General features: G+C 38.4%; 1 protein-coding gene across 1 annotated transcript in view; it reads right to left on the reverse strand.

The window, feature by feature from the left end:
* MARCHF1 (membrane associated ring-CH-type finger 1) overlaps positions 1-11837 on the reverse strand; it is a 338485-nt gene extending 326648 nt beyond the window's left edge. The window contains exon 1 of the mRNA XM_036853192.1: positions 11726-11837. Within this exon, the coding sequence (XP_036709087.1) occupies positions 11726-11836 (111 nt within the window). The 5' untranslated portion in view covers position 11837. The remainder of the gene's footprint in view (positions 1-11725) is intronic.
* Between the last annotated feature and the right edge of the window lie 218 nt (positions 11838-12055).

Here is a 12055-nt window from a genome sequence, read left to right on the forward strand (position 1 = left end):
TGCAGCATAGAAAAGTGTAATACAGCATGGATTCTAGAATAAGATTTGCTAGCAAAATAAACTTGGGCAAGTTACCACTTTCCTCTGCTGTAGTAAGGATTAAATGGGTTGTTACAATGTCAGGTGCTCAGAACTAAGCCTGGTTCACAGTATGTATTCAACAAACATTAGCTTTTATTGTATTGTTTTCCCACCATGTGCTTTGCCAAGTGAGCAAATACAAGTACATTTACATGTCCTTGTTTCCTTCCCAAAGGATGTGTTTTGACACACAGCTTCTCTTCACTAGGAAGTCTCACTGTTCTCTCAAAGGAACTTACCTTCATGGGGCCACCGAATTATTACAGTCTGTATGTATAAGATAACATGTTGGATATTAAGGCTGAATAAAATATACAAAAATATTTAGTTAACTCCACTACCTATAGAAAGTGTTACAGCAGGTAGGTAGCTAGATATGAGCAGAAAAAGGGGGACAGGGGCCAGGTGGCAGGAAACCACATATCTTGTAAACAGCGGGGGTCCATGGACAAAGAAAAGCAGGAACCTTCAGACTGAAAGGAAACCATGCATGTTGGGGTAATAAGTGTCCTAGAGACAAAGAAAGGTGAGGAAAGGCGGGACTCTCCTGCGTCTGAATGTAACCTGTTGCTCATTATGCTCTCATTACAATAAAATTAGCCTTGCAGATAAGAAGTACCCATCATGCACCGACACCATGACACTTCTGATCTAAGCTAAATAAGGGCAAAAATCCCTCCTCCCCTCGGGAAGGTGGAGCTGGGATGAAAATCAGGGAATACAACCTCCAAACTCCTTCTCCCAAATGAACGTTCTGCCCCTTCATTTCTACGTCCCGCAAAACCGGCTTGCCAAAGAAACCCAGGGCAGCCCCTCGCCTGTCTGCCCACTCTCCCTCTGACAGCATATTCTTGCTTAAATAAATCCTCACTTTACTTTCCTAACCTCCCTGTCTCGCTTCTGAATTCTTTCTGTGAGGAGACAAGAACCTTACACTCACCAGGAACAAAAGTACAGTCTTGTGTTAGGTCAAGTGTATTTCTCTAACTCAATTCCTGAAGATGATTCTGCTTACTAACTACACAAAATAGATAATATGTCTTTAAAAGTAAACGAAATTCAGGAGTTTAATTTTCACATGATAAATGGTTTATACAGGGTCATGGAATGCCCCTTCTCGTCCCTCCTTACCACCATCCTCTTCATATCTCCAACTCTCAGTGTCTACGGGGAACTTGAACTCCCACAGCTGGACCAGCGTCACCTAAGGGGTCTTCTAACGCCCTATGTTTACTCCCTGTCCTATCTTACCTTTGACTGACTCATTTATTTGTTTTCTTCCCTAGATTCTTGAGGATAAGGACTGTCTTTTTTTTTCAGTACTGTATATTTATTGCATAGTGCACGGCTTCACACAAAGCTAACTATCAATACAGAGTAGTTAAATGAATAAATGAAGACACGTTATAAGCTGGGTGGTAACTGTGATTCAGATAGCTCTGACTCACTCAATTTCCCCCGAGACTTACTTACCTCTATTTTGTTCCATGACAACAGACAGCTCTGGAGTCCCAAACTGAAACTCAACAATGGACAGCCCTGGGTGTCAAACAATTCATTCACCAGGTCTTTCAAAGACCGTAGTGATGAATTAGTAGGGTAGTTGCTCTAGGTTAAGCATCATTGTATTAAATGATGTGACTATCAAATATTTCAATGAACAAAATACACTCTATGAAGTAGCACAGAACTCTGGATTCCTGTTCTGTCACGTTTCTAATCTTCCTGCATCTTCATTTCTCTGTAGGTGTCATCAGAACAGCAGTACTTGCTTTCAGGGTTACCAGGACATTTTGAGATACACATCTAAACTCGTCAGCATAGAACAGGCATTAAAAATACTCTTACTATGTTATTGGTAATTGTGTTTTGAGATATAAATGTAACTGAGATATAAATGAACTCTATCCTATTTGAGTAAGAAGATTGAGTAAGAAGATTGTTGCACAGAAATAGCTTGGATTCTTCAGGACCACTCTGACATGTTCCACTTATTTCCAGGTACAATTTTTAATTCTGAGGCCAAAACAAGCTGACTTGACAAATATCACATCAATGTGTCCTGCCTGGTCCCTTGCTATAAAACATGACGACACTCCCACAAAAACCAACACAAAGAAGACAACTTGCTGTCTGTATCACTTGTGAGTGTAGAGAAAGAAGGCACCTCAACTCCACACTTGTCTATCTGGGTACACACAAAACTGACCATTGGGTCTCAGATAATTAAATCAGTATATTGGAAAATCAGTACGTTCTAAATACTACACAGACAGTAGAATTAAACAACCATTGAGAATTGAACATTTTTTTGAGGAGCTCAGAATTTAATTTATATCTAAATGAAACAGAAAGACATGACACGTTTTGACAAAGAACAGCTCTGAATCTGATCTCGTGACTTACTCTGTAGAGGAAAAGATCTCTTCCTCTGAGGAGCATTTTTAGATCAATCACTACTATTGTGAATAATCATGTTTTGACATTGTTCAGTAACTATACAATTAAAGTTAATGCATTACTTTAAGCTGCACGGCGAATGTAACCTTTCTTTGTGATGTGATGTTTGAGGCACCAGTCTCCCCCTCTGCATTCTTCAGTTCAATCTGTTTCCATAAAAACCACTGGGATATATTTTTAATGATTTACTTCCTTACAAAAATCAAAGGTTTTGAAAGGCATAATGTCTTTTATGCCATTTCCCTCCTTTGTTTTTTATAGTTATTCTAATAAAAATTTAGATTTCATTCACTATTGCCTTTGGCAGTACTAAGTAAAGGCTTTGTAATAGCAATTAAACGCAATAACTGATAAACGATCAAATAAGAAAGAATCCAAGGGAGGAAGAAAATGAGGTTGAAAAAACCTTGCAAACTCTGTCTGCCCTGACTTATTTATTTTCAGAATGTGTAAAGGCTATCACACAATGAGAAGCTGGACCACTTGCTCAGAGACTGAAAGAAATAAGGGTGAACCTATTGAAAATAAGTCAATATGTTTAATGAGAAATTTAATATACTCAATCTCCTCTTTTTATTTACCATTTATTTGGTTTCTAAGAGAGGTTGTTTGTGGGGCAATACCACTCCATTTGCTGTAGGCAGATATATGATTTCCTTCAGCCTGATAAGACTAAAAATAGACTAAGGGGATAATTGGAAAGAAAGAAAGTAAGGAAGATGACTCTGGTAAACCGTAATCGGTAAATGTGTTTTCTTAATAAAGACACATTTACATTTCATTGTCTCATGCACTGGGGAAGCTATCTGAAATATTTTAAATTCTTACCAAAGGGGAGCCTTATTCCAACGGAATGTAGTTTTTATAATCATGATTTCAGTTTCCAAAACTTTATGTATTTTTGTCATAGAAACTATCTCAGAATTGTTTGATCTTTCAGACTAGTTTTTCCATATTTTAAGGCGTAGGCATTTCTAATAAGAAGGGATTTAATATGAGATATCGTACTTAATAGAATTTTGTAAACAAAAAATAATTTTGCTTTCTCTCAGTTTATGCTGTCTGCTCAAGCTGTTTATCCATTCTACAAATTTTATTAAGTTCCTATTCTGTTCCAAACACCAGGGATATAGAGGTAAACAGGACAGATCTTCCCTTTTCATCTTATATCCTAGTGTAGAAAACAGAAAATAAACCAACATGCATTCATATTTCTGTAACTATTTTCAGATTAGGATGAATCTATTAAAAAGAAAAAAGAAAATCAGAATTGGTGTAGAGAGGGAATGGGTGAGGTATAGTTGGATGAAAATCAGGAGTAGCTCCAGTCAAAGTTGCGATGGTAGATGTGCCAAGTCTTGAAGGAAGAAGCTAGCCATGCAAGGATCTACGAAAAGAAGCTTTTCGGCATATAATCTAGATCTATTAGGAATACACATATACTCCCTGTTCCCATCTCCTTCATTTGCGTAATAAACATCATCTCCATATTACTAATTTATGAAGCAGATTCCTTTTTCCCTCAATTTTATTTGTTACCATTCTTGCATAAAGATAGTTGACTTGGATCAAATATTATGGTCATTGATCAAAAGGATGTATTTCTTCACTCCAATTTAATGATTAAATATTATATATTACATTCAATACACCATACTCTAATCAATTCAAACAACACCGTTGCTGAAAGTTACGCATAAAAGGCAAATGATTTAAAACATTTTGTTAATTTTGAATACAAAATACTTCAACCTACTAGACTTGGATAATATGGCTATTTCCAGCAGCAAATGATATCAACATTACAAATCTTGGCACAGACTAAGGAAAAAGATGTTATATCCATCTGTCTATAGCAAAAGCTCTACCTGACTTTCTTTTATGTTTTCATCTAATTTTGCTCTTTTGTGATATTATCGTTCTTTGAAATGGTAGGCTCACTTGTAATTAATTAAAGTTACATAAATTCTAGGCATGCATTCATTTTCTGTATGATATCCAGCCATTGTTCACTAGATCATAAAGAATGGGATCCCAGATGCAGAAGTCTCAAGTTCAGGGGCTGATTTCATCTATATTACACAAATGTCCAAGTGGGCTGGTTTAATATAAACCAAAGAAAATACTAGTAAAGTCTATGAGCAACAAGAACAACAAAAAAGCTGATGATGGTATGGCTTTTCAATGAAAACATACAAAAAGAAGCAAAAATAAAAGTGCATCATTTTAATTTCTGATTTTTCATAAGCTTAATAACTATGGAACTTTAACCTTCAACACAACTGTTCTATTTTGAAAATAACCTTATTTTGAAAATAAGGTTATGCCGTAATTAAGCATGAATCATTAATAAATACTTATCAGGCTATGTAAGGAGGTACTTAGTCGTCCAGTAGCTGAAAATTTGATTTCTAAAATGTGTATTATTAAGTTATATTATTCCTAGAAAGAGTTTACAGCAAGTTGGAAAAATCTTGGGGTTTAAAATTAGACAGAAATCAGAATCACAAATTCTGATTTGCCACCGGGGTGAATTACTTCACCTTTTTGAGTTGCACTATTTTCACTTATATTATGCCAAAAACACTATCAACTTCTCATAATGGGTGTGGTATATAAATAACCTGGAAATTAGAAGACCTGGGTCCTTATGATTTGGAGTGAACTACTTAAACTCTTAACAGCATCTCTGCTTCATTATGTATTTGAATAATTAAATTGTATTGTGTACATTTCAGCAATGGTCCCCAACCTTTTTGGCACCCGGGACCGGTTTCGTGGAAGACAATTTTTCCACAGACCAGGCGGTGGGACGGTTTGGGGATGATTCAAGTGCATTGATTTATTATGGTCTCTGGGCAGTCAAACCTCTCTGCTAATCATAATGTGTATCTGCAGTCCCTCCCCAGCGCTAGCCTCACCTCAGATCATCAGGCATTAGATTCTCATAAGGAGCGCGCAACCTCGATCCCTCGCATGCGCAGTTCACAGCAGGGTTCGCGCTCCTAGGAGAATCTAATGCTGTCGCTGATCTGACAGGTGGCAGAGCTCAAGCGGTAATGCAAGCAATGGGGAGCAGCTGTAAATATAGCGGTAATGCAAGCAATGGGGAGCAGCTGTAAATATAGCGGTAATGCAAGCAATGGGGAACAGCTGTAAATACAGCGGTAACGCAAGCAATGGGGAGCAGCTGTCAATACAGCGGTAACGCAAGCAATGGGGAGCAGCTGTAAATACAGCGGTAACGCAAGCAATGGGGAGCAGCTGTCAATACAGCGGTAATGCAAGCAATGGGGAGCAGCTGTAAATACAGCGGTAATGCAAGCAATGGGGAGCAGCTGTCAATACAGCGGTAATGCAAGCAATGGGGAGCAGCTGTAAATACAGATGAAGCTTCGCTTGCTTGCCCTCCGCTCACCTCCTGCTATGTGGTCTGGTTCCTAACAGGCCATCGACCGGCACCGGTCTTTGGCCCAGAGGTTAGGGACCCCTGCATTTCAGTATGGTTGTGAGATATAATGACACAATGGACATAAAGACTGCTTGAAAATTATAAAGCTTTATAAATATATGTCTTATTACAAATAATTATATACATATATGTGTGTATATATACGAAACATACCTCTCCTTGAAAGCTTCCTTATCTAGTATATTCAGTCTTTTCTAGAGCAGCAAGTACCTCATCCCAGACCATGGACACAGAAGCCTGGAAAATGTGCCCTGAGCTGACGCATACATGATTGAAAGTGGCAAATCACCTCATCTAACACAGAGTGACACTTTGTTCTTCTTTTCTACCTAACCATAGTCTATTTATAGCCTTAAAGAACCATCACTGATTAGAGGAAAGTAGTTTTTTCTGGAGTCATTGATGACTACCTGAAATGACATTTTTCGATCTCCTTATTTTGACTTCCATAGATTTTTTTTAAACTCCAATCCTCATAAAATCTTTCACCCTCTTATTTCTATTTCTTATGATATCCTTTGTTCTCATTTTGAATTTAATGTTGAACTCTGATTTGATTCAAGAAATTGCTTAAGGGTATAGTCAGTATAAGGTATTTTTTTGTTTTCTTTTTAACATGTAAACTTGTGTTACAATAAATTTGAAAGGTTTCTTCCCTGCCTGTCATACAAAGGGCTCCCTCACCCCATAGGTTAAAACTATGAAGATGGTTGCTTAATAAGTATCTCTCAAACCCTTCAATGTTTTTACTCAACTTTAGGGATTTCAGGCTAAGTAAGCACTTTCTGAATTTAAAAAGCAGATAGTTTGAACTGCATTATAGATGAAAAAAAGTGCTATTTTTTTTCAATTAGGTCAGTTATTGAGGATGTAATGGTGATACTGGCCATATTTATATGTCAGTCAATGCAGAGCAGAGAGTAAGCTAACAGACACATGTAATCAAGAGATTATAAAGAAAAGGCCCTATTTGTTTTTAGGTCACACACTGTAATGTATTATTATCTCCTTTACAATCTTTGTGTTTAACCAAATGTATACGATTCAAATAATGACTTTTTCCCCCAACCTGAGAGACAGGAGAGCAGCCCTCTGGTTTTAGACTGCTTGGACTGTTGGAATCTCAGCTTCACCAGTCCTAAGACCTAAGTCACTTTCAGCAGGTTTTACATTTCTCTATTATAACTCAGTTCCTTTATCCACAAAATAGGGATACTAATCATGCCTACCTCATCGGATCCTTGTAGTATTACAAACGGGAATGTGTGTGAAATGCTTAGAAAAGCTCCTGGCAAATAATCATCATCCACAACCTCCTCAACCTCCTTTTTCTCCTCCCCTCCTCCTTATCATCATTAGATGGGGTATGATTTGTACAGAAAAGCCTCAAATGCTCTGGGTGACAGCAGAGAGTAATAGAGTTAAAGCCTGGGGATATAAAATGGAAAGGCAGGTACAAAACTTCTAGCACTCAAAGAATGAACGCATTTGTGGTAGAGGCTGGCCAAATGCTCTCAATTTCCCTATTCTGGTCATATAGGAAGACCTTATTTCCCATCATTCTGACAGATACACTGGGGTATGTCACTGGGTCCACCCAACGGCATCAGGGTAGTGATGCTTAGCACTTCCAAACCTAAACTGATATCTACACAGTCACCCATTCAGACGTCACCCCTTATCTGATAAACTCACTACTAGCAGGCCTGTGTTTAAGACAGCAGCCCTGGGAGATGCGAGCAGCAGAGATCTCTGCATTCATTGTCTGAGGATCAAATGTCCTGTATCAGACTGAGCCATGAGTGAAAACAAACCTTTATGATGTTAAGCCTATGAAATTTCTGAGTTTGTTAAAGCTTCTATTCTTAATTTTCCATACTGATTACTAAGCTAATATCACTCAGCCCTAAATCCGTTCTCCTGTACTCTACGCCGAGATGCTGGAGCTGGGAGCCTTCAAACCAGATGTCTCCTTTGACATTTACTTCTTGGTCAGGCTCTGCCAATGCTAGTGCTAAAAGAAACCAGAAGACAAGAGCAGAGAGAGGGCTCCGTTTCTGTTAGTGCTATCCCACAAGACTTAAGTCGGCAGTGGAAGGTGGGTCCAGTTTCTAAGTTTTTTTCACAGTCCCTGAACTACCTTTATTGCACCAGCCCCTTCCCCCCACTTGAATATATAAGGATTGAGAAGTGCATCCCCTTCAGGGGTCTGCGTCCTAGATCTTCAGGGCCCTTCCTCTGAGCTCCAAGGTTTCTGCATCAGCTGAGAAGCGTCCGTCCTCAGAGTCGGGGTGCAGTTCTGAGGGGTCCCTCCGTCAACCTTTTAGGTTTGAGTAGCTCTAGTCTCCTCCTTGTGTGACTCCTCTGCATGGGTGGTCGCTACTTCTTGCAGTTACCAAACGTGTGTACCTTTCTGACATTTTCAATCTCCCAATAGCAGATTAAATAATTTTTCACATTATATATTCTGTTAAAATTGCCTGTTTCTGTTTTCTTGACTGTACCCCAACTTTTATAACTATCCAAATACAGAAATCAGCAGCCAAAGTCTGTGCTACCATAAGAAAAGTCTAAAATATGTGGCATTTGTTTCATGTGTAAGCAACGGGGAGGGAGGAAACTGATTACAAAGGTAGAAAGCTATTTATCTGCATGATGTTTGGGCAAAACTATTGGCAAAATCTCTACTTGAATTAACTCAAGAGGCAGACCCTGGGCCTGCTGGGCTGGCAACACTCAAAATAGATTGAAAAACAGAACTTAATAATGTATGTTAACTGCTATCAGCTACATTCAGCAAGGTGTTACAGGAGAAATGTGAGCTCAGGAACTAAGTGGATTGTGTGAAAGCAGATCTGACCAGGAATAGAGAGAAGCCGAAAGTTTCAAGGTTTGTTGGACCCAATGCCTGGCTTCTTCTAAACCCCAACTGGTAGACCTGCCATTGAAGTGAGTGTTGAGTAACAAAGGTCCAATGAAAAGTTACATTTGAATAAAGTGACTCAAGGCTAATATGATTTTTAGAGCTGACACCGAGTGGACCCTCTCAGTTGAACAAAGCATCTCCGGACAAAGAGGTTAAAGATGTGGTCCTCCTGCCTGTTTTTCAAGATACGATCATCTTGAGATAGAGACATGGAGAACTGGAAATCAAGCGCGACCAAGATAGAACTTTGCTAGGCACACGGACTATCAGGAAGCAAGGAGATCAGAACCCTGGCAGATTTCAGAGGATTGTCGTACTGAAATACCATGATTCCAGCAGTATGAGCCTTGAAATTCTTAAGACTTAAAACAACTCTTGGTTCCATAGTTTTCCCCAAACAGGAAAATAAAATATTTTAAGGCTATACAAGTTTCATTAGGCACTTTAAATGTGGACAAGGAGAATAATAGAAAAGGAAGAACTTCCCAGAGGGCGTATCCAGAGGCTAGAGAAAAGCATGGACAAGGGAGATCCCCCAGGGAGCAGGGTCAAGGCCAATTCAAGGATCCTCCCTGACCTAGAGGTCAGGGAGACTTGACAATGTCTTTCCAGCAGGAATACACCACTGACTTCCATGTACATTTAATTCTTTCTCTTTCCAAATGTGAGTGTTTATTGTGGTTTCCCTTTTCCTACTCTTCTCCTTCATATTGGGTATATATATGTATGTTGGGAGCTGGTTGCAAAATATAAATCATTTATTTATAGGTGATTCACCCTCATCATCATTAGATGAGGACAATGAATAACCAGAGACCATGAATTTGAACTGAATCCAGTGACTGAAAGAATTTTTAGTTATCTCTCTTGGAAAATAATAACCTTCTTAATGAAAGAGTGGAAACATGACATGAATGTTTGGCGACCAGAAGAGTGGACTTTGGCAGAGATGTCCTTATCTGCTTTTCCTGCCCACATGGCTTCCTGATATTCACCAGCCTCCCTTGCAGTTCAGATGGGGCTATGAGACTAGGTTTTGGCAAATGGAAGCATGTCTACACGTTTCAGGTTGCTCCGTAATAGCTCATGCACAATGGACTGCATAGCCTTTTCCTTTCCTCAGTGACCTAAGAGGCCACGTACTTAAGAAGGCAGCATAAAAAGATGGATGGAGTCTTTGAATAATCAGTTAACCTTTGACAGTGAACCTCCAAGGAGAGCTGCCCCAGACACATGAGCTATGACATAAGGAATATTTTATTTTTCTGAGATTTGGGGGTTAGGTTACAGTGACTGAAGACTATTGCCCTAATACAGCATGCCTTACCTTCAGAAGCCAGCCTTCTAGTAATCCTAGAAGTGACATTTACTAGGCTAAGTGACACGGGGAAAGTCACTTAACTTCTCTGGACCACTACACATTTGTAAAATGAAGCTAATATTAGGTTACCCAAAATTATCAGAGAAAGTCAGGCCAAATGTTTGCTCAAGATTTTTTTAATGGTTTTGATCTATGGTTCTATGAAATAGGAATTAAGCACTAAAGCCACTCTAATGACATCACAGAAGTAATATTTTTATTTAAAAAATTTTAGTTATTGCATGGTACCTACAAAATCCAGCTTTATGTATAAATATTGTGCAACATGTGTATTTAAATGGTGTTAACTCATGCCAAGCAGTTTTATTGAAAACAGTAATTTACAAAAGAGCATATGAGTTAGATGAAACACTGCAGATAATAATTTCAAAGAATGTATTCCCTAAAACTTTGTCCAATCACATTGCATACTTTCTTCATACCCTCAGCCCTCTCCCTACAGTCTAAAATGATGGAATTAAACAGAATTCCCATTTCTATGTTTTCTCAATTGAAAGCCTCTTCCTTTCGATGGTTTCTCTTGAAATTCACTCAATAATGTTTGCTCAGGACCATTGTTTTTATGTAAAATGATAGAAATTATCAAATAACTCAAAAGTAAAAAAAAAAACCTAAAACCTTTGCTTATATTTAATTATATGTTCATCAACTAATAAATCAGGCTAATGAAGGTAGGTGTTCTTATAAAATGGTAAAATAGCAATTAAAATACAACTAACATGTCAATTTGAAACTTAGAGGTTGAATGGAATTTTCCTTCCTTAAATCAAAATGAAGTATGTTGCAGCCAAAATCTAAACAAAGAACTTATAAAACTCCTTTTGCTAATGAGTTCTCTTTTCCTAATCACTGGGAAATAAAAGCTAGCTGAAGCCGAACATGTAAACTTAAAGCAGAAAACAAAACAAGAACGAGTATGTTATTGATTTGGTCTTCAAATCATTTTAGCAATTAATTCACGATTTTATATCAAAATTATAATTTTTTGAATCCTATATATTCTAAAAAATGCCTTTAAAAAGGATTCAGTATAGGAAAATACAGAAGGTAGGATTCTGATTTTTCATTATTTTTGGATAACGTTACTTGTTTTGCTCCATTGATGCCATTACCGAAGTGTAGAACGCAAGGTATAAACTTTAAATGTCTCTGTAAGGTCCCTGACATAACGGACGGGCGATGTCCAAAGAAACAGAAAGAAAAAAAGAAATTGCTAATCTGAATTAAACTCTAGATTCTATGAAATTAAGATGTTCTATTACTACCCGTTGATTAAGCGACGTCTACATGAGCAATATAATACATTGTAAAGCAGAGAACCATTGAGGAAGCCCTCCCCGGCCCCCTCCCCATTCCCTCCGCATCCGTTCGCACAAGCCATCGGAGGTACCACGGCTGCACTCACCAGTGTGGAGGTTTGCGAGGCGTCAGCCCACTCCTCTGAGCCCTCGGGGGTCCGCGTGTTGTTTGGGATCCTGCGAGGGTTACGCGCTATCGCTTCACACCAGCCCAGCATTTTCTCCTTCCTCTTATCCCTTTTCAATTTCTGAAATTCTGAAAATAATTTACATTCCCTGAAACAGGTCACTTGTTTTAGATGTCTGTTTTTGGAAAATGTACATCATTGAAATGAAATAAGCAATTTAATGTAATACCAGTGGAGGCACTTTATTTTAGCCAGGTGTTACAGGGCGGAAAAGAAGAATACACTGATCATTAATGACCTCAGAACCAC

The sequence above is a fragment of the Balaenoptera musculus genome, chromosome 5 (genome assembly GCF_009873245.2).
Source record: "Balaenoptera musculus isolate JJ_BM4_2016_0621 chromosome 5, mBalMus1.pri.v3, whole genome shotgun sequence".
NCBI lineage: Eukaryota > Metazoa > Chordata > Mammalia > Artiodactyla > Balaenopteridae > Balaenoptera > Balaenoptera musculus.